The sequence below is a fragment of the Tursiops truncatus genome, chromosome 13, assembly GCF_011762595.2.
Source record: "Tursiops truncatus isolate mTurTru1 chromosome 13, mTurTru1.mat.Y, whole genome shotgun sequence".
Lineage (NCBI taxonomy): Eukaryota > Metazoa > Chordata > Mammalia > Artiodactyla > Delphinidae > Tursiops > Tursiops truncatus.
The window spans coordinates 34825336-34850010 of record NC_047046.1 but is presented as its reverse complement, the minus strand read 5'-3'; the positions used below and the strand labels follow the sequence as shown (position 1 = coordinate 34850010).

Genomic DNA, 24675 nt, shown 5'->3' with positions numbered 1-24675 from the left:
TTTCTTTTATTTATTAAAAATGTTTCTTTCCTTTTAGACTAATAATTGCTTTGTTTTATTTCTTTAAGTGTATAGTTTATTAAGCCATATAGAAAGCAAAAGGTACAAGTATAGATATAAATCATTGTTACAATAGTACCAGCATTTACAATTACCTGTGTATTTACCTTTGTTGAGGTATTTATTTTTCCATGTGGCTTCAAGTTACTGTCTATTGTTCTTTCATTTTACCTTGTAGGACTCCCATGAACATTTCTTCCGGGCCAGGTGTAGTGGTAATGAACTTCCTTAGCTTTTGTTTATCTGAGAATGTCGCTGCACTGTGTGGCATGCAGGATCTTATTAGCTCCCTGACCAGGGATTGAACCCGTGCCCCCTGCAGTGGAGGTGCAGAGTCCTAACCACTGGACTGCAGGGAATTCCTATCTGAGAATGTCTTAATTTCTCCCTCACTTTTGAGGAACAGTTGCTGGATGTAGGATTCTTGGTTGACAGTTTCTTTCTTTTAGCACTTTGAAAACATTGGCCCACTGCCTCTGGCTTCCAAACTTACTGATGAGAAATCCCATCATCTTATTGAGGATCCCTTGTATGTAATGATTTGCTCTTCTCTCGCTGCTCTTAATATTCTCTTTTTCTTTGTCCTTTGAAAGTTTGTAATAATGTGTCTTGGTGTGGGTCTCTGAGTTTATCTTACTTGGAATTCCTTGAGCATCTTGGATACTTATATTCATGTCTTTCACCAAACTAGGGAAGTTTCCAGCCATTCTTCAAACATGGTCTCTGCCCCCTTTTCCCTCTTTTCTCCTTGAACTCCCACAATGTGTATGTTGGTCCACTTGATAGCATCTCAGGACCCTTAGGCTCTGTTCACTTTCCTTCAATCATTTTTCTTTCTGTTCCTCAGACTCTCATTTCCACTGTCTTATCTTCAAGTTTGCTAATTCTTCTACCTTCTCAAATCTGCCTTTGAATACCTGTAGTGAAATTTTCACTTCAGTTACTGTACTTTTCAGCTGCAGAATTTGTTTTTGGTTTCCTTTTAAGTTTTCTCTCTATTGATAAAGCCTGCGTGCAGCAACAAAGACGCAATGAGGCCAAAAAATAATAATAATGATAATTTTTAATTAAAAAGTTTAGCTATTACGTATTTCAAAAATGCTTGCCTTTTTTAAAATTAGTTAATTTATTTTTGGGGGTCTTCGTTGCCGTGTGCAGGCTTTCTCTAGTTGCGGCTTGCAGGGGCTACTCTTCGTCACGGGGCGTGGGCTTTTCATCACGGTGGCTTCTCTTGTGGAGTATGGGCTCTAGGCCTGTGGGCTTCAGTAGTTGTGGCACACGGGCTCAGTAGTTGTGGCTTATGGGCTCTAGAGCACAGGCTCAGTAGTTGTGGCACACAGGCTTAGTTGCTCCGTGGCACGTGGGATCTTCCCGGACCAAGGATCGAACCCGTGTCCCCTGCATTGGCAGGCGGATTCTTAACCACTACACCACCAGGGAAGTCCAATGCTTGCTTTTTTTTTTTTTTAATAGATTATTTTATTTTGAAAATACAGCATAATTTACTTACCTATTCACATATTTTGGGCTAATTAGATTATTTCCATTTTCATTATTATAAATAACATTGAAATCAACATCTATAAACAACCCTTTTTAGTTCCTTAAGCTAGATCATTTCCTTAATTTCTCTTTCAGATTTTTCATCATTAGTGTGTAGGAATGCAAGAGATTTCTGTGCATTAATTTTGTATCCTGATACTTTACCAACTTCATTGATTAGCTCTAGTAGTTCTCTGGTAGCATCTTTAGGATTCTCTATGTATAGTATCATGTCATCTGCAAATAGTGACAGTTTTACTTCTTCTTTTCCGATATGGATTCCTTTTATTTCTTTTTCTTCTCTGATTGCTGTGGCTAAAACTTCCTAAACTATGTTGAATAATAGTGGTGAGAGTGGGCAACCTTGTCTTCTTCCTGATCTTATTGGAAATGGTTTCAGTTTTTCACCATTGAGAACAATCCAATGCTTGCTTTTTGAGTCTATATCTTACTGTTTTTTATTGATCCAACTATTCTTTGTTCCTTTCTTTTTAAAAAAAAAATTTATTGTTTTTATTTTCATTTTCTTTTCCTCATTAACTTGGTAGTTATGCAATTTTTTACAATTTTCTAAGTGATTCTGTTTATTTTTTAAATTAATTAATCTAGGGATTACAACATGCATAGTTGACATATCAGTGTCTAAATGGCAATTTACATTTTGTACCCTCTTTTTGGTCAGTGCATGAATCATAGAACACTTAAGTTCCATTTTCTCTCTCCCAACTTAACATGCCTTTGTTGTTGTGTATATTAAATCTTTCATGGCATTATTATTTTATATAGTCAGTGTTCATTTAGACTTTAATTCATTTATCCTTTCTGTTAATCTTCAACTCAGGGCTTCCATCTGGGATCATTTTTCATCTGAGGAAGTTCCTTTAATATTTTCGAGTGCACAGCTGCTGGTGACAAATTATCTAATTTTTACCTAAAAATATATTCCATCTTCATGCTTGAAAACGATTTTTCTGGACATGATTTTCTAGGTTGGCCGTTTCTTTCTTGCAGTACTTTCAAGCCATCCTTCACTGTCCCATCATTTCTATTTAGAAGTTAACGATCAGTCTTAACTGTTTTTGAAAAGTTATCATTTACCCTCCTTTTTGGTTGCTTTGAATTTTGTTTTCAGCAGTTTTACTGTGATGTGCCTATGTTTGGATTTTTTGAAAGTTATCCTGTTTGGTTTTCATAGGCTTTGATTTTGTGGTCTTTGTTCAGTTTTTTTAAATTGTCGGCCATTATTTCATCAAATACTGCTTCTGCCTCATTCTTTCCCTCTTCTCCTTACATTCTTATTTACATGCACTTAGTCCTTACAGTATTCTCTCTCACCCTCTTTTCTCTATTTGCCATATTTTTGTCTTTCTTCATTCTAGATACTTTCTTCTCAGCTACCTTCAATTAACTAATCTCTCTCTGTTCAGTGGTATCTAATTGCTGTTAAATTCATCTTTGAATTATCAATTTCTGTTTGGTATTTTTAGTTTTTTTTTTAAAGGTCCAGTTCTCTGTTGGAATTTTCAGTCTTGTCTTTTATTACCTTGAGCAGTAATCAGAGTTTATTGAAATCTGTCTGGAGTTTGTTTTGGTCTGTTTTGATTGTCTCTTGTTTCTGTTGGCTTTCATTCTGATTCTCTTGCCTCTTCATGTATCTATTTATTTTATTTTACCATACTTTTTATTTATGCATATTTATAGAAATAATTTGAAGTCTAAGATGTTCTCTTTCTCTAGATGGAGTTTACATTTGCTTCTGTCTGTTGTCTGGGATAGACACTAGAGGTCTATTATCATTTTGGTCCATTTTCAGAGATTGAGATAATTCTAAGCTCAGTTGCTTTTCCCTTGGGAGCCTGTCTGCTTTAGGTCCACCTCTACTCCTAGGATATTCTCCCAGGAGTCAAGCAACCTTAAATATGAAACTGACTTCCCAGGGTCTCCGTGCTCTCTTGTATCCTGCTGAGTCATTTTTTTCACTTTTGCTTATTATCTCTTAAACATTTTCAAGCAGATGTCTTTTTTAATATGGTTACCTTCATCCAGAAGTGTTGGTCTGCCGTTTGGGAGCAGAAGTCTTGTTTCATTCTTACTGGAACTCTATTAGGAATTATCCTCAGAGAAAAACACAACCTAGAGAAAGGTTACATAATTTTCTCCAAGGTTGTGTGTATGTTATAGTGCAGAATTTCAATTCAGATGTGTGTTCACAGCCTTTGTTTACTACATTATGCCAATATTTTGAGAATATGAATGACATGGCAGAGCCAACTTAGAGGTCATGAACCATATTGCACGTATCAGACAAGGTACACCGTAGACTGTCGTTTATATATTCATTGTGTTTGTGACCAAAATAGTCTAGTAAGTCTACCTCTTACTGGGTACTGAGTTCTTTATTGATAATTAAATCACAATAAATATATTCTCTATATATATATAGTTATATATTTAGAATATATAAATGGAAAACAAAGCAACATAAAAAGATCAGCTGGGGGCTTCCCTGGTGGCATAGTGGTTGAGAGTCCGCCTGCCGGTGCAGGGGACACAGGTTTGTGCCCCGGTCCGGGAGGATCCCACGTGCCGCGGAGCAACTGGGCCTGTGAGCCATGGCTGCTGGGCCTGCGCGTCTGGAGCCTGTGCTCCGCGGCAAGAGAGGCCACAAGAGCGAGAGGCCCATGTACCACAAAAAAAAAAAAAAAAAAAAAGATCAGCTGGATAATCTATAAATTCACAATATAAAACTGAGTAGGAAATTCACAATATAAAACTGAGTAGAAATGAAGCAAAATTCAGTTGATATATAATTCAGCACTTTTTGTGTTTACTTTGTCAACTTTGTATTCCTATTCTTTCATTTTTTGCCACACCCAGAGTTTGTGTTCTAGATGTTTTGTGATGGAATGTCCAGGTAAGAGGGATCTGGAATTAAGCCTGATATTGCAGGAAATATTTGGTGAATGAAGGTGAATGTAGTAATAGTAACTCTCCTCTTACTCATTTACTTTTTGTGGAAGGAAAAGAAATGTTAATGTTTTGAATTTCTTCCCCTTTTATTTAAAAGGTTTCAGTGATCTTGTCTCTTTCTTTTTAACTTAGGGATAAAGCAATTCCTAACAAAGTGGGGACATATTGTATCCAGTTTGGTTTTATGATGGATAAAGCAAATATCCTTAACAGTGAGCAGGTTTGTTTATTCTTTTTATGCATGGCAGTTAGCTTTAGTTAGCTTCACTAAAGCTAACTTTCTTGCTTGGTTGAGGAGTGTGTTGTTTTGTTTACAAGTGGGTTAATTATTGGTTGAAAGGTATAAATAATGCCATCTTCAGGAATTTTAGCATAGTACATACTTAAATTACATTGATTAAATTTGACCGGATGCAGAAGTTACTTTTCCATCCCTCTTTATATCGAGGACTCAGTTAGTAAACATTTTAATCTATATCATGGTAAGGTTACTCCTATCAATTGTACATGAAAATGTTTCAGTTAATAACATTTCAGGTACTAGGATTCTAGATAATGAAGTTTAAGGTAGTTTAACATACATTATCTTCATTATTGTTACTGCACTAAATTTTTTTAAATTACATATATTTTTAAGTGTTTCTAAATTTGTTTTTAGATGGTAAACATCCAAAAATTAACCTGATATTCCTTTTATCCTCAATTTTTACAAGTTGATTAGTTTTAAGAATTTAATGGAAATACATTTTAGAAGGTAATATTTCATTTAGTATATGCTCTCTATTTCTTCTCTTCATCTTTAATACTAAGCCATTAATGTATTGTTAATCAGAATGCTTCTTTTGTTAGATTATAGTGGATGTTCTACCTAATCAACCTGTGAAGTTAGTTCCTGAAATTCAGCCAGCTACACCAGCTGTTTCAAATGTTCGTTCAGTTGCCAGTAGGACCTTGGTCAAAGATTTATATCTTCGTATCACGGTAATGTTTATTTACTTCCAAATTACAAAGGGTAACAAGAAAAATTATTCCTAGTTCTAGGGTGCAAGATAGTTATTATAGAATCATATCTGGATTATTCAGTTTAAGTTTATAGGAAAACTTTGTGCAGATGAATGAAATACTTATCAATATCTTTATACTTGAATACAAATAGAGAATGTTTAACATTATACATAAAATCCAGATATACTAAGTAGAAATTACTAAAAAATGCAGAAATCTGCCTACCTTTCCTAATATATCTTTAATCCACTATTTTATGTATGCGTTATGAATGTGTGAAGTAAGTTGATTCTTCAGTGTCCGTTTCACTGAGGGGCAGGAAGTAGTTAAAGTATTTATTTTGAAGAGATCTGCTCTCATGGCTGATCATAATGAGCTCCTCAAAGCTTCCAGTTACCCAGAGGGTAAGCAGCAATAGTGCTGCTAAGAATATTAACAAAAACATGTAAGACACACTAGTGGCCCTTCATTTTTATGAAAAGTTTGCCTGATAGAGTACTTAACTCCTTCAGTGTATTTTCTTGTTTTAGACACATGAGTCGTTCTTAAACTGGTCTTCCCTAGATCACATATAGATGCTGAAGGTATAGTACATAGCTAATTTTTAAATGGGAGTCCTTTTAATAGAGTTGAGCCACTGTATTAGATGGAAGCTATTGTATTAGATGGTTCTTTTATGGTTTCTGGGATTATTTCCTGCCTGTGGAGCACTTACTCTGAGAACTGAATTTTGTGTTTGGAGTAAGAAGGATCAGAATGATTTAATATTTGGGGCTTTATAAATAGGTCATATTTCTGATTTGCCCATGCCCTTCTCTGGGTTTAATCTTTTTCTACTTCTTCTAATTAGTTACTTTTTGTTACTTGCTTTAAGGATGACTACAACAATCATACTGGAATTGATTTGGTTGGCACTGTAATGGCTACCATCAAAGGCTCTAATGAGGAAGATGACACCCCACTCTTTATTGGGAAAGTTAGAACACTTGAATTTCCCTTTGTGAAAGGTTCAGCTGAAATCACGGTAATATTTTTGTCTTCCGGTAGATAAGGTTTCCATATTTAATATTTTAAACCACAGTATTACAATACCTGTTCTTTTGTATAGCTATGAAGATGTTCTAATTATAGCATTAAATTGGAAAGTCAGCTAAAATATTTTGAGATTTTTGCTCTAAGCTATTACACAGTGAACCCATGATCATTGTTACTATTAGAAAGACCCTCTTTTCCCCTGTGGATGACTGTTTTCTGTAACTGGAGTGATTTTAACTTCAGTGACAATTTGATATTCATGTTTCATTGAAAAGCTACCATTCTGTGGCTAGAAATAGAATCAAACATAGCCCAGGTAAAATGTACATATATCTAGGAAAGTTTAGTAAAACCAGCTAACCTTTGTTATTCATTTTTTTTTCCAAAATGGAAATAGTTTTACTTCTATAAAAAATACACAGTGCAAGAACATCAAAAATAATCACTATATCATCACCCTTCAGAGATATTGATGATTAGCAATTCAGTGTATAACCTTCCACACTTTTCTGTGTATACACTGACACTGCATGGATGTGTTCTGTGAGTATGATTTATATAGACATGGAGGAGGGTATAAAATTTCATTAATATAATAGAACTCTGCTTTCATGAAAATCTTATTTTTTTATTTTTTTTTTTTTCGGTACATGGGCCTCTCACTGTTGTGGCCTCTCCTGTTGCGGAGTGCAGGCTCAGCGGCCGTGGCTCACGGGCCCAGCCGCTCCGCAGCATGTGGGATCCTCCCGGACCGGGGCACGAACCCGTGTCCCGTGCATCGGCAGGCGGACTCTCAACCACTGCGCCACCAGGGAAACCCGAAAATCTTTTCTCATTTAACACATCCTTGATACATTTCTTTACCAGCAAGTATAAACCTACATCATTGTATTGATGATCATAATTTATTTGATCAATCCTAAGTGAAAATTTAGTTTCTTTGCAAAGTTTTATCAACAGTGCTTCCATCAGCTTTCTTCTATGTATATCCTTTGCACAAATCTGTTTCCTTAAGAAATTGCTAGAAATAGAATTGGAGATAGGGAGTGTACATTTTTAGCCTTTTGGTAGTTATTGCCAATTGCCTTTCAGTTTATATTCCCACCAGAAATACGTGTACATTCTCATATTACCAATCCTGAATAGAATGGTTTTTAAAATTCAACCACTCTTCCTATTGTTAAGTATTTTCTTTGTTACTAGGAAGGTTTGAACATTTTTCATGGTTTTGACCTTTGTAGGATTGTCCCTTAACTTTTTTTTTTTAACATTTTTATTGGAGTATAATTGCTTTATATCCCTTAACTCTTTTTCTTCTGGGAGATTCATCATTTTCTTCTTAATTTTATATTAAAGATGTTAATGCTCTTTTGTGTATAAGTAGCTTTTTCCTGAGTTTGTCTTTTAGATTTTAACTTTGTTTATATTAGGGCAGGAGGAAGGGTTGTATTCACAGTGATAGCTCTTGTATTCTTAGGCCTTTAATTTTTTTATTGGTCTTGATTTTATTTTTATCTTTTTTTTAAATTTATTAACTAAATTTTTGGGTATCGTTTATTGAATAATTCTTCCTGTACCATTAAATATGAAATTTCACCTTTTCTGTATTTTTTTTGTTGGTGGTGGTGTTCATCTTTTTATCTAATCCAGGGCTAAAATCACATTGTTTTAGCAATATTAGGCTTACAGTAGGGGAGACTGCCAGCTTGTACCTGGTCTAAAGTTCAACTTGTTGGTTGGTCTGGCAGTCACCGAACATTACAGCATTTCCATTTTAATTAGTTCTCAACATTTTAAAAATTCTGGAGTTTTCACAAAGAGATTTGCATTCCTGATTTATTCGGAGAATTCTAAAGACTTGGCAGTATGAGGCCAAGATCTCTTAAAGCAGCAGGATTTTCCAGTCAGCTGCATCCATGATACTTCTTTTCATCTCTTGACATTGAGAGCAAGTGTCAGTTGCTACTTATATTTACACTTGTTCTCTTATTTTTATAGTGGATGGTAAAGTGAAATTTTCTTGTACCCTAACAAAAATTAGGTAATGAAAACCAGAGGTTGAAAAACAAAGAAGGGTGGGGAAGACATGTTGAGTATGCAGAGTCGGTTTGTATTGGAAGAACACACGTAGCCCACTACCTATATCCTGGTTACCTCTGTCCTATTTCCTTGGCCCCGCCACGGGCATTTGAAATTACTTACCCTGCTGTACACATTGCTGAGGCTTGCCCCACAGCTGCATATGGAATCTCAGCTTCATGTCATGCATATGAATTTCCACTAGAGGTTCCTAATATCACACTGAATAAGCAGAAATCTCTCAGGTCCTACTTGGCTCCTGACCCATATATTAATTAAGTAGGCCTGGGGCAGGGCTGAGGAATCTGGTTTCTGCAGGTGATTCTTATCATTAGGGATGTTTGGGAAACACTGGTATAAAACACAATCATTTGTAAATGTTTCCTGTTTGCTTAAAAAGAACTTGTACTGCTTTCTTTAAAGTTTTAATCTAAATTTATAATTATTCAAGTTTGTTAATTGTGTTATTCAAATTCTTTATATTATTTGCCTACTTGATCTGGGAATTTCTGAAAGAGGTGTCTGAGTTTTATTCTGCTATATATTTATCCTTTTCTCATATTCCAAATTGCCATTTGTGTATGGATGCAGTTTTGGACTCCTCCGTTCTCTTCAGTTCTGTTATTCCATGTATCTTGGTAAACTGTACATCACAGATTACAAACTATAAAACTTTGAGATAGGAAGGGCCTCCTTAAACAGGACATAAAGGAAAAGATTTTATATTTATATATATAAATAGAGGATTAATAATATTAATATATTGGTATAACAATATATTAGTACAGTATATTGAACATATTTTTAAAACATGCTAAAGAACTTCCTGCAAATCAATGAGAAAAAAGACAATCTAGTAGAAAAATAAATGACCAAAGAACAGAAGCAGGTAGTTAATGGACGAGAAGGTATAAATGACTAATAAACAGGAAGCATGACCTCAGTACTAATCAGGGAAATGCTAGTTAAAACAATGATGACTGGTTGTTTTTAATACATCATTTTAGAAGAAAGAAGTACTTGATTAATAGTCAGTGTTGGCTTCCCGAGGGCGGCAGGGGGCCGGGTGGTGGGGTGCAGGTGCCCAGACGAGGGGAGGAGCTGGGAGATGGCGTCCGGAGCGGGTCGCTGGCTGGCGTTGGCACATGTCGGATCTGGGGCTTTCCGGAGCGGGCTGAGTCCGGGGAAAGGTGGCGATGTCTCCGCCGGACGGGGCGGCTAATTCGGAGTCTGGTACCATCGAGGTCAGTCATCGTTACTCGCAGCGGCGCCATTTTGCCCAAACCGGTGAAAATGTCCTTCGGCCCTCTCCGTGTGTTCTCCATTGTGATCCCCTTTCTCTATGTCGGGACGCTAATTAGCAAGAACTTTGCTGCTCTAGTTGAGGAGCATGATATTTTTGTTCCAGAGGATGATGATGATGACGACTAATAGGGCGTGGAGAAGTATAGAAAGGAGAAAGCCCTAACTTAAGAAATGGTGATGCTCGCAGCCTCTCCTCCTTCCCTATCAGCAGATGGGCCCAGGGAAAGCCCTCAGCCTCCCAACCCCAGTGAAGCGTCCTGCATGGTCTGTGACCATAGCTCAGATCCCCAGGCTCCGGGAGGTTCCTGGAGATGTGCTATCCACTGAGCATAATCAAATTGTGAATAAACATAATAAACATCAGCTCTGTATGACTGAGTGATGGCTGAACTTTCTCAATACAAGTAGGCTCTAGTTGCAGTTTCTTCACCCTGCTGTCCTATCTCTATCAGCTGAACAAATAGGTCTTTGATTTACAACCCAGGGCCTCCAGGCCCCTATGGATCCACAAGGTAATCATGAGGACCTGGGACCAATCTTCCTTATTTACAAAAGCCCAGCGGCTGCGTAGGCTAACTAAAGGCTCAGCTTTTGTGCTGAGTAACACTGGCTAGTTATACCACGCAATCAGAAGAAGCTTTGATTGTTTAAAACTCCTTGAGAAATACCACTTTTTAGAATTCTTTCAAAACTTGTATTCCTTAGATGAAAAAATAATAAAGGGCAAGAGAAAACCAAATACCGTATGCTAACATATATATGGACTCTAAAAATTAAAAAAAAAATGGTCGTGAAGAACCTAGGAGACGGGAATAAAGACACAGACCTACTAGAGAATAGACTTGAGGATACGGGGAGGGGGAAGGGTAAGCTGGGACAAAGTGAGAGAGTGGCATGGACATATATACACTACCAAACGTAAAATAGATAGCCAGTGGGAAGCGGCCACATAGCACAGGGAGATCAGCTCGGTGCTTTGTGACCACCTAGAGGGGTGGGATAGGGAGGGTGGGAGGGAAACGCAAGAGGGAGGAGATATGGGGATATATGTTTATGTATAGTTGATTCACTTTGTTATACAGCAGAAACTAACACACCATTGTAAAGCAATTATACTCCAATAAAGATGTTAAAAACAACAACAACAACAAAAAAAAGTAGTGTTGGCCAGACACATCAGGGGAACTGGATATTCTTATACACTGATGGTGAGAGGATAAATTGATGTAGCCTTTTTGAAGGGAAATTTGATACTACCTATTAAAATAAACTTTTAATAAGTCACTATAGGGACTTCCCTGGTGGTTCAGTAGTTAAGAATCCACCTGCCAATGCAGGGGACACAGGTTCGATCCCTGGTCTGGGAAGATCCCACATACTGCCGAGCAACTAAGCCCGTGCACCACAGCTACTGAGCCTGCACTCTAGAGCCCCAGGAGCCACAACTACTGAGCACGTGTGCCACAACTACTGAAGCCCACGTGCCTAGAGCCCGTGCTCTGCAACAAGAGAAGCCACCGCGATGAGAAGCCCACGCACCGCAAAGAAGAGTAGTCCCCACTCACTTCAACTAGAGAAAGCCCGTACACAGCAATGAAGAACCAACACAGCCATATATAGATAGATAGATAAATTTATGGGGGAGGGCTTCCCTGGTGGCACAGTGGTTGAGAGTCCGCCTACCGATGCAGGGGACACGGGTTTGTGCCCCGGTCCGGGAGGATCCCACATGCTGCAGAGCGGCTGGCCCCGTGAGCCATGGCCTCGGAGCCTGCGCGTCCGGAGCCTGTGCTCTGCAACGGGAGAGGCCACGGCAGTGAGAGGCCCGCGTACCGCAAAAAAAACCCCAAAAATTTATGGGGGAAAAAGTCATTATATTTCTCTATTCTGGAGAATACACCAAGAAGTACTGAAAGCTACTTTCTTTGCTGTATTATAAATAATAGATAAAAATTTTTAAATGAAATGTTCATCACCCAGTGAAAGGATATTATAGTGTATTGTATCTATATTATGCATAAATGTAAAAAATTGGTATTTAAACATTCACTTGAATTGATAGATCAAAATGAGTGCTGAAAGCAAATTGCTACGGTATAAAGTGTGTTATTTTTAAAGTGCAAGCAGTTTTATTTTTGTGTTTATATTCATGTAAATACATTGAAAACAGTTTTCAGAAATTAAGTGGTGGGATTGGGGATTGGTTTAATGATGGACTTATAATTTTCTTATTTCGTGGATTGTTTTACAGTGTTCTATCAATTTAGATTTTTTAAAATTTTATATCTGAATTTTATTGTGGTCTAAAAAAACAAAGCAACTAGTACCTATTGTTTCCTTGTAAGACTGAAAAAGTTATTTAGGATATAAATATTTATATTGCATTATTTACTAGTTATATGTTATGGTCTCAAAGTATATCAGAAGTGTGTGTGTGTGTGTGTGTGTGCGCGCGCGCGCACGTGTGTGTGCTCATTAATGAAGAAAATACATTAAAAAAGACAAAAAACAAATCTTTAGAGCTTTTCAGGACCTTTTGTTTGGTCACCTGGGACTGGTGGGTCTACTTCATGGTAACAGCTGTAACTTAAACTCAGCATTGGGCTTTGTGCATTTCTTTGTGATTATTTTTATAACTCATACCGTCAGCTGTTTCACACTGCTTGAACTTAAAGGTTGGAATCAGGAAGATATTTCTAGTCAGGATATAAGTGGCCATTGATATTTCTGGCCTGGAAAGATACTTTTTCTTATAGTTTTCCATTGTATATAATTTTTGTGTAAGTTATTTATTGATAAGATAATTTGACTTTCAAACCAATAACAAAAGGTAAAGAGTTCTATGTGTTGGATGGTGCTGCTGATGTTTTAATGAATGCTTAATGAATCTCACAGGTCAGTCAATTTTGCCTTTTGCCTTTAAAATTTACCACTTACTTGAAAACAGAGTACAATGAGATATATAACATTTATACATTTACAAATACCTTTTTAAATCTCGTTTTTCCTTGCTGTTTTTTTCTTTATACAGAGTCTAGTTCTGGCAGAAAATAGTCCTGGAAGGGATAGCACTGAGTATTTTATTGTGTTTGAGCCTCGGCTACCAGGTTTATCAAGAATATTAGAATCATATATCCTACCATTTATGTTTTACAATGGTAAGTTTCTAGGAAAATAGAGGATAAACTCGTATGTTTGTGGTACTTTATATAACTTTGTTTTGCTCTCCATTAACATGGTGCTTACTAGTTATCTAATCATGTTATGACATTTCGGAAAAGTCACAATTTAAAAATTGAAATAAATTGTCTGAATATTTTTTCTTAGATGTTAAGAAGCAGCAACAAATGGCAGCACTTACAAAAGAAAAGGACCAATTATCTAAGTCTATTATAATGTATAGAAGTTTATTTGATGCCAGCAAACAGCTTCTTGATGAGATGAAGTGTAAGTCATTTTGTGTTCAAATGATGCTTTGGGGAATAGTGAGGTAGAAGGTTGAGGCCATGAGACACAAACATTGTCTAATTTCCTGAACTTAGAAGTAAACTGCAGGACACGGCAGAAAGGTGGTAGTGATGGTTTATATTACTCATCATTCGATCTTCTTAAGATGAAGTATTCCTGCATTTTAAATAAGTGTATATCTTGTGTACCTACAAAAATTTGAAACTTTTACTAGAAATCTGAATCTATAGAAATTTAAAGGTTTTGACATAACAGTAATAAGGTTTTTATCTAGCTCTAGCATTTGGCAAAAGACATTGGATGACAATATCACTGAAAGAGTGATATGTAATTTAAGTTTTAGTTTGAGCCATGCGACTGTGTGTAGTTCAATTTAAAAATATCTGCAGCAAAAAATATATCTACAGCAGAGAAATATGTAATTTATTTTTTAATAAATACATGGAACATTTGCTACAGTTTTTAATAATGTTTGTATACTGTTTAAGACAAGGCATTTGCTGAGTTGTGCTCTATTTGTCGGATTTTTCCACAGGTCAAGGATATTTAGAGGATAATAGGAACTAAGTAGAGTAATGAAATAATACACAATTTGTAGCACTGAAATTTTGTTTTTAAAAAGTCCTATTTGTTTCTTAGAATAACCTTATGCAATTATGTATAAATTATGTATAGTCATGTGGATTAGAATTAAATAGCTTTTCCAAGATTACTTGTGGTTTGCAACAAACATATCATAATACCTCCCTTAGCTGCCTTAGCTCATTTCTCCCTTATTAGAAATGAACTTTAATTTTAGATTTTAGTTTAATTTAAAATTTCTATAATACTCTTCATTTTTCATTTTAGCATCAGTCATTAAAAGGAAAAAAACAAGGGATTGAAAACATTCTTCAAAAACTATATTTTGGGGGCTATCACAAATTGATAGTTTTTGTTTGTTTGTTTTTAATTTTAGGCCAAGTTGAAGAAGCAAAATTAAAAGAGGCCCAGTTGCGAAATGAACTAAAAACACACAATATTGACATTCCTACAACACAACAGGTACAGTTTCCAAGTATATGTGAAAGTTTTTTCTTTTTAATTAAATTCTAACCTATAATTTTTTTTTTTACCATTCATACTTTATTAGGAATGTTATGTACACTGTTGTTTTGGGGTACTAAGCCATATGTGGATTATAATCTAGTCACTCACTAGACATTAAAATGGGCTAACAATGACGGAGTGCTCTTTTCAAAGAAATTGCAGTTTGTGTTTCTAATCTAATGACACCAGTAAATTAAATTAATAATACACCAACTTGAGAACTTGCGTTGAAGAGACCTAAGTGATAATCAGTATATGTGGTGGCAAAGAAAATGAGAGAAAGTAACAAAAGACAATAGATTTTTTTAAAGCTTACATTCTTTATGTGTATAACTCATAAGTCCTATTATACGTTATATATTTCTTAACTAAGAAAAAAAAGAATCAGTGAGGTTGACTCTTCACATTACTATGATCATGTTCTTATAAGAAAGGAATAGCTAGCTGCTTAGTAACTTTTATGTTCTTGAGTTGTAACTATGTTCTCGTGTTGTCTAAATTGTTGGTTTTTCTCTGCTATTTTCTCTGCCTGGTACAAGAGTAACTGTAATTGGCCTTGCAGTTAATTTTTCTTTTTAAATTACAGATGCCACACATTGAAGCACTTTTGAAGAATAAGATGTCAGAACAGGAAGAACTAAAGAAAAAACCCAGAAGATCATGTACTCTTCCAAACTATACTAAAGGCAGTGGAGATGTTTTAGGAAAGGTTTGTGTTTAAGCCTTTTAAGAGGCATTACATTTTATTATCTTGTTTTCTATCTGCTTTGGGTGATCCTAGATCATGGAGCCATGACGATATCGATATTTGGGGATCCCAGGCAGGATAGAGTGGGATTTCATCACACCACTGAGATGGTGTGCAGTTTAAAACCTATGAATTGTTTATTTCTGAAATTTTCATTTAATATTTTCAGACTGCCATTGACTGTGGGTAACTGAAACTGGGGAAAGAGGAACCACAGATAAGGGGGGACTGCTGTACAAGAGTAGACATTGTGATGTTCTCATTGCTAGGGCAGGTTTTTGCTACCAGATCAGGTAAGAATAAAGGGTAGATGTGACCATATCAGTGCAATAAATGAGGTTTAGAAATCTGCCACAAAATTTCAACCTTGTTGGACTTTGAGCAAGCTTGTGACTAAAATACAGTGGGTCCTCTGTATCCACAGGTTCTGCATCCTCAGATACAACCAACTGCAGATGGAAACTATTTGGGGAAAAATTCCAGAAAGTTCCAAAAACTAAAACTTGAGTTTGTCATATGTTGGCAACTATTTACATAACGTTTACATTGTATTAGGTATTATAAGTAATCTAGAAATTATTTAAAGTGTACAAGATGGTATATGCAGATACTATGACATTTTATATAAAGGGTTTAAGTATCCACAGATTTTAGTATCTGAGGGGGTTCCTGGAACCAGTCCCCTATGGATACTGATGGACTTGCTATACAGTTGACCCTTAAACAACATGGGTTTGAACTGTGAGGGTCCACTTATACACAGCTTTTTTTTTAAACTGAATACCGACTACAGTACTGCCTAATGGTTGAATCCTCAGATGTGAAACTGTGGGTATGGAGGACCGACTGTGAAGTTATATGCAGATTTTCGACTGCTTGGAGGGTCAGTGGCCCTAACGACGTTGTTCAAGGGTCAGCTGTATTTGTAAATAGGAGAGTGACTGTTAATCCTAAGCTCTACAGTGTTTATATAAGCAGAAGAAATGATTCTTATCTGTGATGTTTAGATTTGTTTTCTGAAAAGTCATCTGAGTAAAAGATCTGCTTAGAAGGGTATAGTATATAACTGTATTTAGGTTTAAGTGTATTTTATGATTACTTTATCAGTTGACACACCCCAATAGTAGAGATATTAAATGTGGGGGGAAAAGTACATCACCTAGCTGATAATATTCCAAGTATTTTTATTTGGTTACTTGCAAAACTTACTGTAGTTTAATCTGGGGAACAGTTTTTTAAAATTTAATAGCAGAAGAGACAGTTTAATATGTTTAAGCCAGTAAGCTTTTACAGTTTGAGATTTTTTTGTTAATTTATGTGAGTGTTTCAAAAAAAGTGTTTTTGCTTTAGACTTGGGCTTTTAAAATATTTAATGTCAAATTTATATATATTTAAAACTTTTTTACTTGATTTTTAAAATGGGTTATAGATTGCGCACCTGGCACAAATTGAAGATGATAGAGCCGCAATGGTTATTTCTTGGCATCTGGCAAGTGACATGGACTGTGTGGTCACCCTGACCACTGATGCTGCACGTCGTATCTATGATGAAACCCAAGGTCGTCAGCAGGTGTTGCCCCTTGATTCTATTTATAAGAAGACTCTTCCAGATTGGAAAAGGTTAGAAAAAAGTGAAAGTAATGATTTTTTTCAGAAATTTCTTTTCTATTTTTTATCAAATCACCGAATTTTAAAATTTCTCTAAAAGATGCTTAAACAGAGAAGTGACGCAAAGTATGTGCATTATTTTTGTCTTCATCACAAATATGATCTTCGTTAAGATCAGTATTGCAGTGTATTTGATCATATATGCTGGCCAAGTTTAATTTGCCAATTAAATGTTATTTGTATGTATGAGAGAGACACATACAAACACACAAACCCAAAGCGAATTTTTGGCCTTTGCAACAGGAAGGATGGTAAGATGTCATTATTCTTAACAGAATATGGAACACCTTTATTTGGAGTAAGAGTATAGATACATGTCTTTTGTCCTATTTATGTCGTGTGAAAATAAGCAGCCATCATTTAGGTAGAGAAGGTTTCTCTATTGGAACTGCCATTAGCTAAGTTGAAATATAAGAGACCATCTACTTAGGATGTTACACCTTTTTTTTTTTTTTAAGGAGGTTACATCTTTGTTTTAATATAAATCTGGTTTCTTTAAGTGTTTTCCCATTTACTTTTCAAAGTATGTTTTTAGGAAATAAGTGTGCAAACCAATTAGGCATTTTTAATCTAAAATTTAAAATATTTTATATGTTCTCTAATTTTTGGCTATTTTTAAAAATCTACCTTAAAAGACTAAAACAAAATGGTGGTAACAAAACAAAAATCTTAAAATGTATAACAGAGTGTTGACCAATAATTTTCTCAGATTCCTAAACAAGTTTGCAAGGTGTACAGTTGGGTAGGTATGGGGACTTGAAGGAGAATGGAAACTAATGTTAAGAGCTTACTGTGTCATTAAACTAACATTTTATTTCACTTTGTAATCTAAAAATATATTCAGGAAACAGCTGGAATTTGAACTCAAATCTATCTGCTTCTAAAATCTCCTACTCTGCTACCAGTCAGCACCCATTTTTAAACAACATGGGAAATCCTATCAAATCATAATGACTGTGTTTATAAGGGTAATAATTTTTGTAAAAGTAATTTTACCTCCAGGAGGTTCTCTCTTTTTTTTCATAATCCCTGAGGACCAAGTTAAGAATTCTTGATTTAGGGAAAGTATGAATCTGGTATTTAAGGCTAATGCTTGCTCTAAAAGCTAGTTATTCTCTCTTTCTGGTATTGTGCCTGTTATTGGGATTGAGTTAACTAGCTCTTAAAGCCACCCCAACCTCTATTCCTACCTACAAGATTTGGGAAAAGCTACCGTATGTGGAAGGGGAAAGCCCTGACACCGCAGTCAGCCTCCATCTCTTGAATCTCCTTGTTATCCCTGGACTTCAGTTGCTCATTCTGTACAGTGTGTCAGAGGATAGGTGGCCAGAGTACTGGGCTGTTTCCCTCTCGTATGCTCAGTCTTGGGCCTTGCCCCTTCCCCCCGTCTATTCTAGGGCCACTCTCCACATGAGACAGTCATATCATTGGCATCCTCGTTTAGGGCCAGCTTGAGAGGCTGCTTCTCTCCTTTCCTTGTCAAACTAAACAAAGGTTAGTTTATATTGATTTTACAAACTAATTGACAATAGCAGTACAGATAAAACTAAGATATTTTTATACGGTAAATATCGTTTTCATTTCTAAAGGCATAACGGTTAATAATTTAGCAGTATTACCTTGCATAGGGAGTTGATTAAATGATCACAAAAATAATCAGTATATTCATATGTTTTTCATAGTATATATATACTTTTTGATTAAAAGTTACATGTTTTGTTTAAATTTTTTTAAAATTCAGACCTCTGCCTCATTACCGAAATGGAAAATTGTATTTTAAACCCATTGGAGATCCTGTCTTTGCCCGAGATTTGTTAACGTTTCCAGATAACGTAGAACATTGTGAAACAGGTAAAGGAAATTATGATGGCTTTTTTTATACAGATGTTAACATTTGTGATCCAGATACATAAATTACTGACTATGGAAAATTATGTTCTTATTTAGTTTATAAGTGATAGTTTTATTAATATTTACTTCTCTCATTTTTCCTGTTAGAGGAAAATATTGAATAAAATTCTTATGTTATTAGCATTATTTCTAATAAAACTTTGTAATATATGTTAAGATTTTTTAAAATATCTCAGTTTTTTAAAAATAGAAGTTTCATGGGCACAATCATTATATTTCAGTTTCTGAGTACACAACAGCATGCTCACCACCAGAAGTTTGTGTTAATATTTTAATATGACCAAAAAAGATGTCATAATTTTAATAATTTGTTAATTGAATTTTTTAGTGTTTGGTATGCTGTTAGGAGACACCATTATTTTGGATAATTTGGATGCTGCTAATCATTATAGAAAAGAGGTATGTATTTGAATTATTTTTTAATTTGTAGCTCCAATTTTAATGTGTACTTTAAAAATTTAATACATAGCTCTGTATAGAAATAATTTTATTTTAGGTTACATGTGCAAATGACTAAGTAACCTTGTCAAAACCAATTTAAATCCTACAGATTGATAAGCAGCATAAAATTGGGCAAAATATAGGAATGAATTTGCCAAGATGCAAATTAAAATGAGATGTTTATGAAATTGTCCTAAGACTCAAAATCAGTATCTGTTATTGATGGTGGTATTGAAAAAGAGTACACTCAGATAATGTTGTTGGAAATGTAATTTGACGTAGCCCTTGTTTATTAGTTGTTAGGGCTGCTGTAACAAAGCACCACAGACTGGGTAGCTTAAACAGTAGAAATGTATTGTCTCACAGTTCTGCAGGCTTAAAACCGAAATTCAAGGTGTGAGAAGGGTCAGTTCTTTCCAGGGCTTATGAGGGGAGGGTCTGTTCCATGCCTTTCTCCTTGGTTTGTAGGTAGATGGTCATCTTCTCCCTGTGTCTGTTCGCAGCTATACATATCTGTGTCCAAATTTCCCTTTTGTATAAGGAAACTACTCATTGGCTTAGAGCCCACTGTTATGACCTCATTTTAACTTGATTACCTCTATAGAGACCCAGTCTTCAAATAAGGTCACATTTTTGAGGAACTGGGGGTTAGGACATCAACATAGGAATTTTGAGGGACACAATTCGACCCATAATACTTTTGGAGAGCAGTTTGGCAATATAAGTGTTTCCGTTATCTATTGCTACCTAACAAGCACTTCAGAAGTTAGTGGCTTTAAACAGTAACAACATATTAGTACTCATTTTTCTGTGGGTTTCTCCCAGTAGTGTTAGCTAGTTGCACTGAGATGGTGAAAGCTCCAAAATGCCTCACTCAGGTAGCTGGCAGTTGATGCTGGTAGCCATCTGGGATTCAGCTGGAGTTGGCCAGAGGCTCAGCTGGTGCTGTCTGCTGGGGTCATTGTTCTCACCCCCACTCAACGGGTGTGTGAGATAATGCCATGAAGGCTTTTAGAAACCTTTTTCTAGCTAAGAGGATCTGGAAAGTAGTGCCTTAAATCTTTCTGAGGTCTCAACATAGGGGCATCCTTCACTTGATTTTTGACTTTGAGGCCACATTTTACTGGCTGTACCCTGGATTTGATCTTAACCCTGAGGCTTTCCGTTTCTTTTTCAAGAATCTTTTGTTAGCTGAACAGGCTGGGGAGGAAAAACAGTCCAACCCAGCAAGTTCTGGGTTGGAAATATTTCCTTGAAATTATTTTTGAAAATGAATTAGTTCCTACTTAGTTTATCTCCCACCTGTACTGGCTAGTTGATACTGGCTACTGGTTCGGCACTTGGTAGGCTGGCAGACTTAGATATCTCTATGCAAACCGTTCTCTCCTTGTGGCTGCTGGGGGCTTTTTCAAATGGAATCTGGGACCTAAGAAGGGAAATCAGAGCAGTGATGGCAGAAGTTGCAGGTCTCTTAAGTCCCAGCAGTCAGTTCAGAATCTGGCCAGCCCAGACCCACATCGGAGAGTGGGGAGTTTGAAATAGACTCTTTCCTCTCCATGGGAGGGGCAAAGAAGTTGCCGCCATCTTTGTACCATCACAACGTATTAAAATAATTTATCTTACAGACATGCTCCCACAAGTATATAAAGATATGTACAAGGATATTCATTAGATGTAAAGCAATTATATTCCAATAAAGATGTTTAAAAGAAAGAATATTCATTAGAATATTTAAGAATTTTTAAGACACTTTGGAAGCAGTGTGAAGTCCATCAGTTGGGATTGCACAACTCTACTACAGTAATTTATACAGTAGAGTAGTATGTAGCTGTTAAAAAGACATAAAGCAGATAGATATGTCCTAACAAGGAAGACGTACAAAATATATTGTTTTGTTGAAAAGTTGCCAAATGATAATATATAAGATGATGCCCTTTTAAAAATAAGCTTATATAATTTAAACAAGATGGGAGAATATATTGTATACTGTTGTATATATTAAGAAAGATTATCCCTTCTATATTACTTCTGAGTTTTACTTAATGAGAAAAGAAAGGCAATCCACTGTGAAGAAACACCTTTCAGAGGGCTGCTGTAAAGATTGAATAAAATAATAAAATAGAAATAGAATAAAATTTCAGTAGAGGAATGGTCTCTTTGGATCTGAAATCCAGAGGTCTTTGAATTCTTTGATACAGAAGAAGTATTAAATTTAATAAATACGGTGTTAGGGACTTGGAAATAGCAGGTGATAAACATGTATGTAAACACTATAAGCTTGCAAATTATTATAGCTGAAAGTGAGTAAGGATGCAGTTACTTAAGAGAAAACAGAGGTCAGTTTAAAATATGATCCAGTACGGGCTTCCCTGGTGGCGCAGTGGTTGAGAGTCCACCTGCTGATGCAAGGGACACGGGTTCGTGCCCTGGTCCGGGAAGATCCCACATGCCGTGGAGCGGCTGGGCCTGTGAGCCATGGCTGCTGAGCCTGCGCGTCCGGAGCCTGTGCTCCGCAACAGGAGAGGCCACAACAGTGAGAGGCCCACGTACCGCAAAAAAAAAAAAAAAAATCTAATCAGAGTGCCAAGAAGAGGAGGATAAAAGGATCACAGGTAATATCTGAAGAACTAATGGCTGAAAACTTTTAAGAACTGATGAAAGACACCAATCCATAGCTTCAAAAAAAAGTAGGAAGGACTTCCCTGGCAGTCCAGTGGTTAAGATTTCACCTTTCAGGGACTGCCTGGTCCAGTGGTAAAGAATATGCCTTCCAATGCAGAGGACGCTTGTTCGATACCTGGTCGGGGAACTAAGATCCCACATGCTGCGGGGCAGCTAAGCCCGCACGCCTCAACTAGAGAGCCTGCGTGCCGCAAACTACAGAGCCCACATGCTCTGGAGCCTGTGTGCCACAACTAGAGAGAGAAAACCCGCATGCCACAACCAGAGAGAAACCCGCACACCACAGCTAGAGAGAAGCCCTCGTGCCACAACTAACACCTGCCTGATGTAGCCAAAAAAAAAAAAAAAAGATTTCACCTTCCAATGCAGGGGTGTGGGTTCAGTCCCTGGTCTGGGAGCTAAGATCCTACATGCCTCATGGCCAAAAAAAAAAACCCACGAAAAACAGAAGCAATACTGTAGCAAATTCAATAAAGACTTTAAAAATGGTCCACATCAAAAAAAAAAATTTTTTTTAAGTAACAGCATATGTGACAAAAGCGGGGACAGCATTTGTTCCTCATAATTGGTATAGCACAGCAGTCCCCAGCCTTTTTGGCATCAGGGACCGGTTTTGTGGAAGACAGTTTTTCCAAGGATGGGGTGGGAGGGCGGGGATGGTGCAGGCGGCAATGCGAGTGATGGGGAGCGGCAGAGGAAGCTTCGCTCACTTGCCTGCTGCTCACCTTCTGCTGTGCTGCCTGGGGGTTGGGGACACCTGGAACAGCACATACTGATTTCTTTGCTTCCAAAGTTTTTAGTGAGGTCAATCCACCTATTAAATATTGTTTTAAAGCTCTTCTAAGAAAAGGCTGTTATGACATCTCTTGGTGATTTTGTTAGGTTTCAGTAGTCTTTGTTATCATTTTCTCTTCCTAAATTCTTCATACCATTTATACTACTTCAACCCCTTGTTGATTCCATCCCTTGCTAATCCTTACAGCAGTTGTGAATAAGTATTGCCCAGAACTGTAGCACTGTTGTTCACTCACTGAATTTGTAAAAGCTGTCATGATCTTTTTTGTCCTAATATAGTGCCTAGTGAGGACTGAAGTTTCTTTTAATGGTAAATTATAGTAAAATACATATAACAAAATGTACCATCTAAACCATTTTTAAGTGCACCGTTCAGTAGTGTTACATTCACATTGTTTTACAACCAATCTGCAGAACTCTCTTCTTTTTGTAAAACTGAAACTCTGTACCCATTAAATAGCAACTTGTCATTTCCCCTTTCTTCCGTGCCATTTGAGAATTGAAAAACTGTCCCTTCTGCCAGAGGCCTGTAACTCATACTGTCAGTGAGTGTGTTAACAAGAAAATAGACAAGAAATTTGAGTGTATTTGTTATTTAAGATGGTACTAAATCTGTAAAAACATTGCCTGAAATTTGATAATTTAATAAGAATAATTTAATTTACTATATATTATATAATTTAATAACAATATGGTAATAGTACATTAATTCAGTCTGTATTTTTAATGTTCACTTTTAGGAAACATACAAATCCAAACCAGAACTAAGAAAGTAAGGTGTGGTGGTTTGTTTTACTAAAAGATTCATTTCACCAAAGAATTCACCACAGATTTTCTTGAGATACACATTCTGTTGCATTTAAATTTTATAGAAAGTACCCAGTTTGACGGCAAAATACCTGTAAATTACCTTGGAATTATATTAAAAGAATAAATACTAGTCATGATTTTTTATTACCTGTCCTATTGCTTTTCGTTTTTAAAAATTATATTTTATTTAATCTTTTATAATTCAGAAACTACTTAATCCACAGTATTAGTTTGGATTAGGTGTTTTTACATGTTATTAAATTATTCTTTAGTCATTTTTTCAATGTATGCATTGTTTCATTATGTGAGTGTGCCATAATTTATTTATGTAACTTATTGAAATGTGCAAGTTTCATATTTTTCATTATTAAAACAATGTTTCAGTGCACATTGTTCACATCTGTGATGATTTTTTTCAGAATATTCTTAGAAGTGGAATTGCTGCGTCATGCAAAATGTTAAGCTTTTTTTTTTTTAATATATTTATTTTATTTATTTTTGGCCGCGTTGGGTCTTCATTGCTGTGCGTGGGCTTTCTTTAGTTGTGGCGAACGGGGGCTACTCTTTGTTGTGGTGCATGAGCTTCTCATTGACGTGGCCTCTCTTTGCTGGGGAGCACAGACTCTAGGCGCGCAGGCTTCAGTAGTTGTGTCTCTCAGGCTCTAGAGTGCAGGCTCAGTAGTTGTGGCGCACGGACTTAGTTGCTCCGAGGCATGTGGGATCTTCGCAGGCCAGGGCTCGAACCCGTGTCCCCTGCATTGGCAGGCGGATTCTTAAGCACTCTGCCACCAGGGAAGTCCCTAACTGTTAAGGTTTTAAACACTTGGCACATTTGCTTTGAGAAGGGCTGTCCCAGAGCAGATTAGTACAAGAAGACCCTTTCTCCAACATTCTGTGGTGTGGGGGTGTGTGTGTGTGTGTGTGTGTATTTTAACATTTTTGAGTAGTGAAAATATCTCATTTGAATTCCACTTAAAGTTATTTCAGTTCCACTTCTGGTTACCAGTGAAGTTGAACGTTTTATTTTTGTATATCCTAGACCTTTATTTGAAAGAATATTCTTGAAG

The 24675-nt window shown here is 36.3% G+C and overlaps 1 protein-coding gene and 1 pseudogene across 5 annotated transcripts in view; both read left to right on the top strand.

Annotated features, from left to right (window-relative positions):
- The window catches only part of SMCHD1 (structural maintenance of chromosomes flexible hinge domain containing 1), a 129199-nt gene that overhangs the window by 86315 nt on the left and 18209 nt on the right, over positions 1-24675 (top strand). For 3 of the 5 annotated variants that reach the window (XR_012325340.1, XR_012325342.1, XM_019920711.3), the window contains 10 exons: positions 4705-4792; positions 5422-5553; positions 6452-6601; positions 13028-13154; positions 13324-13443; positions 14423-14508; positions 15140-15262; positions 16731-16921; positions 18711-18820; positions 19209-19279. Coding sequence is in view for 3 of the 5 variants with exons in the window: in XM_019920711.3 (XP_019776270.1) it covers positions 4705-4792; positions 5422-5553; positions 6452-6601; positions 13028-13154; positions 13324-13443; positions 14423-14508; positions 15140-15262; positions 16731-16921; positions 18711-18820; positions 19209-19279 (1198 nt within the window). In the remaining 2 variants the exon portion in view is untranslated. Of the gene's footprint in view, positions 1-4704; positions 4793-5421; positions 5554-6451; positions 6602-7305; positions 8209-13027; positions 13155-13323; positions 13444-14422; positions 14509-15139; positions 15263-16730; positions 16922-18366; positions 18469-18710; positions 18821-19208; positions 19280-24675 lie in introns of those variants that run through there. The other 2 variants (XM_073790563.1, XM_073790564.1) reach the window with 2 other exon arrangements.
- On the top strand, positions 9785-10374 carry LOC117307686 (essential MCU regulator, mitochondrial pseudogene; annotated as a pseudogene).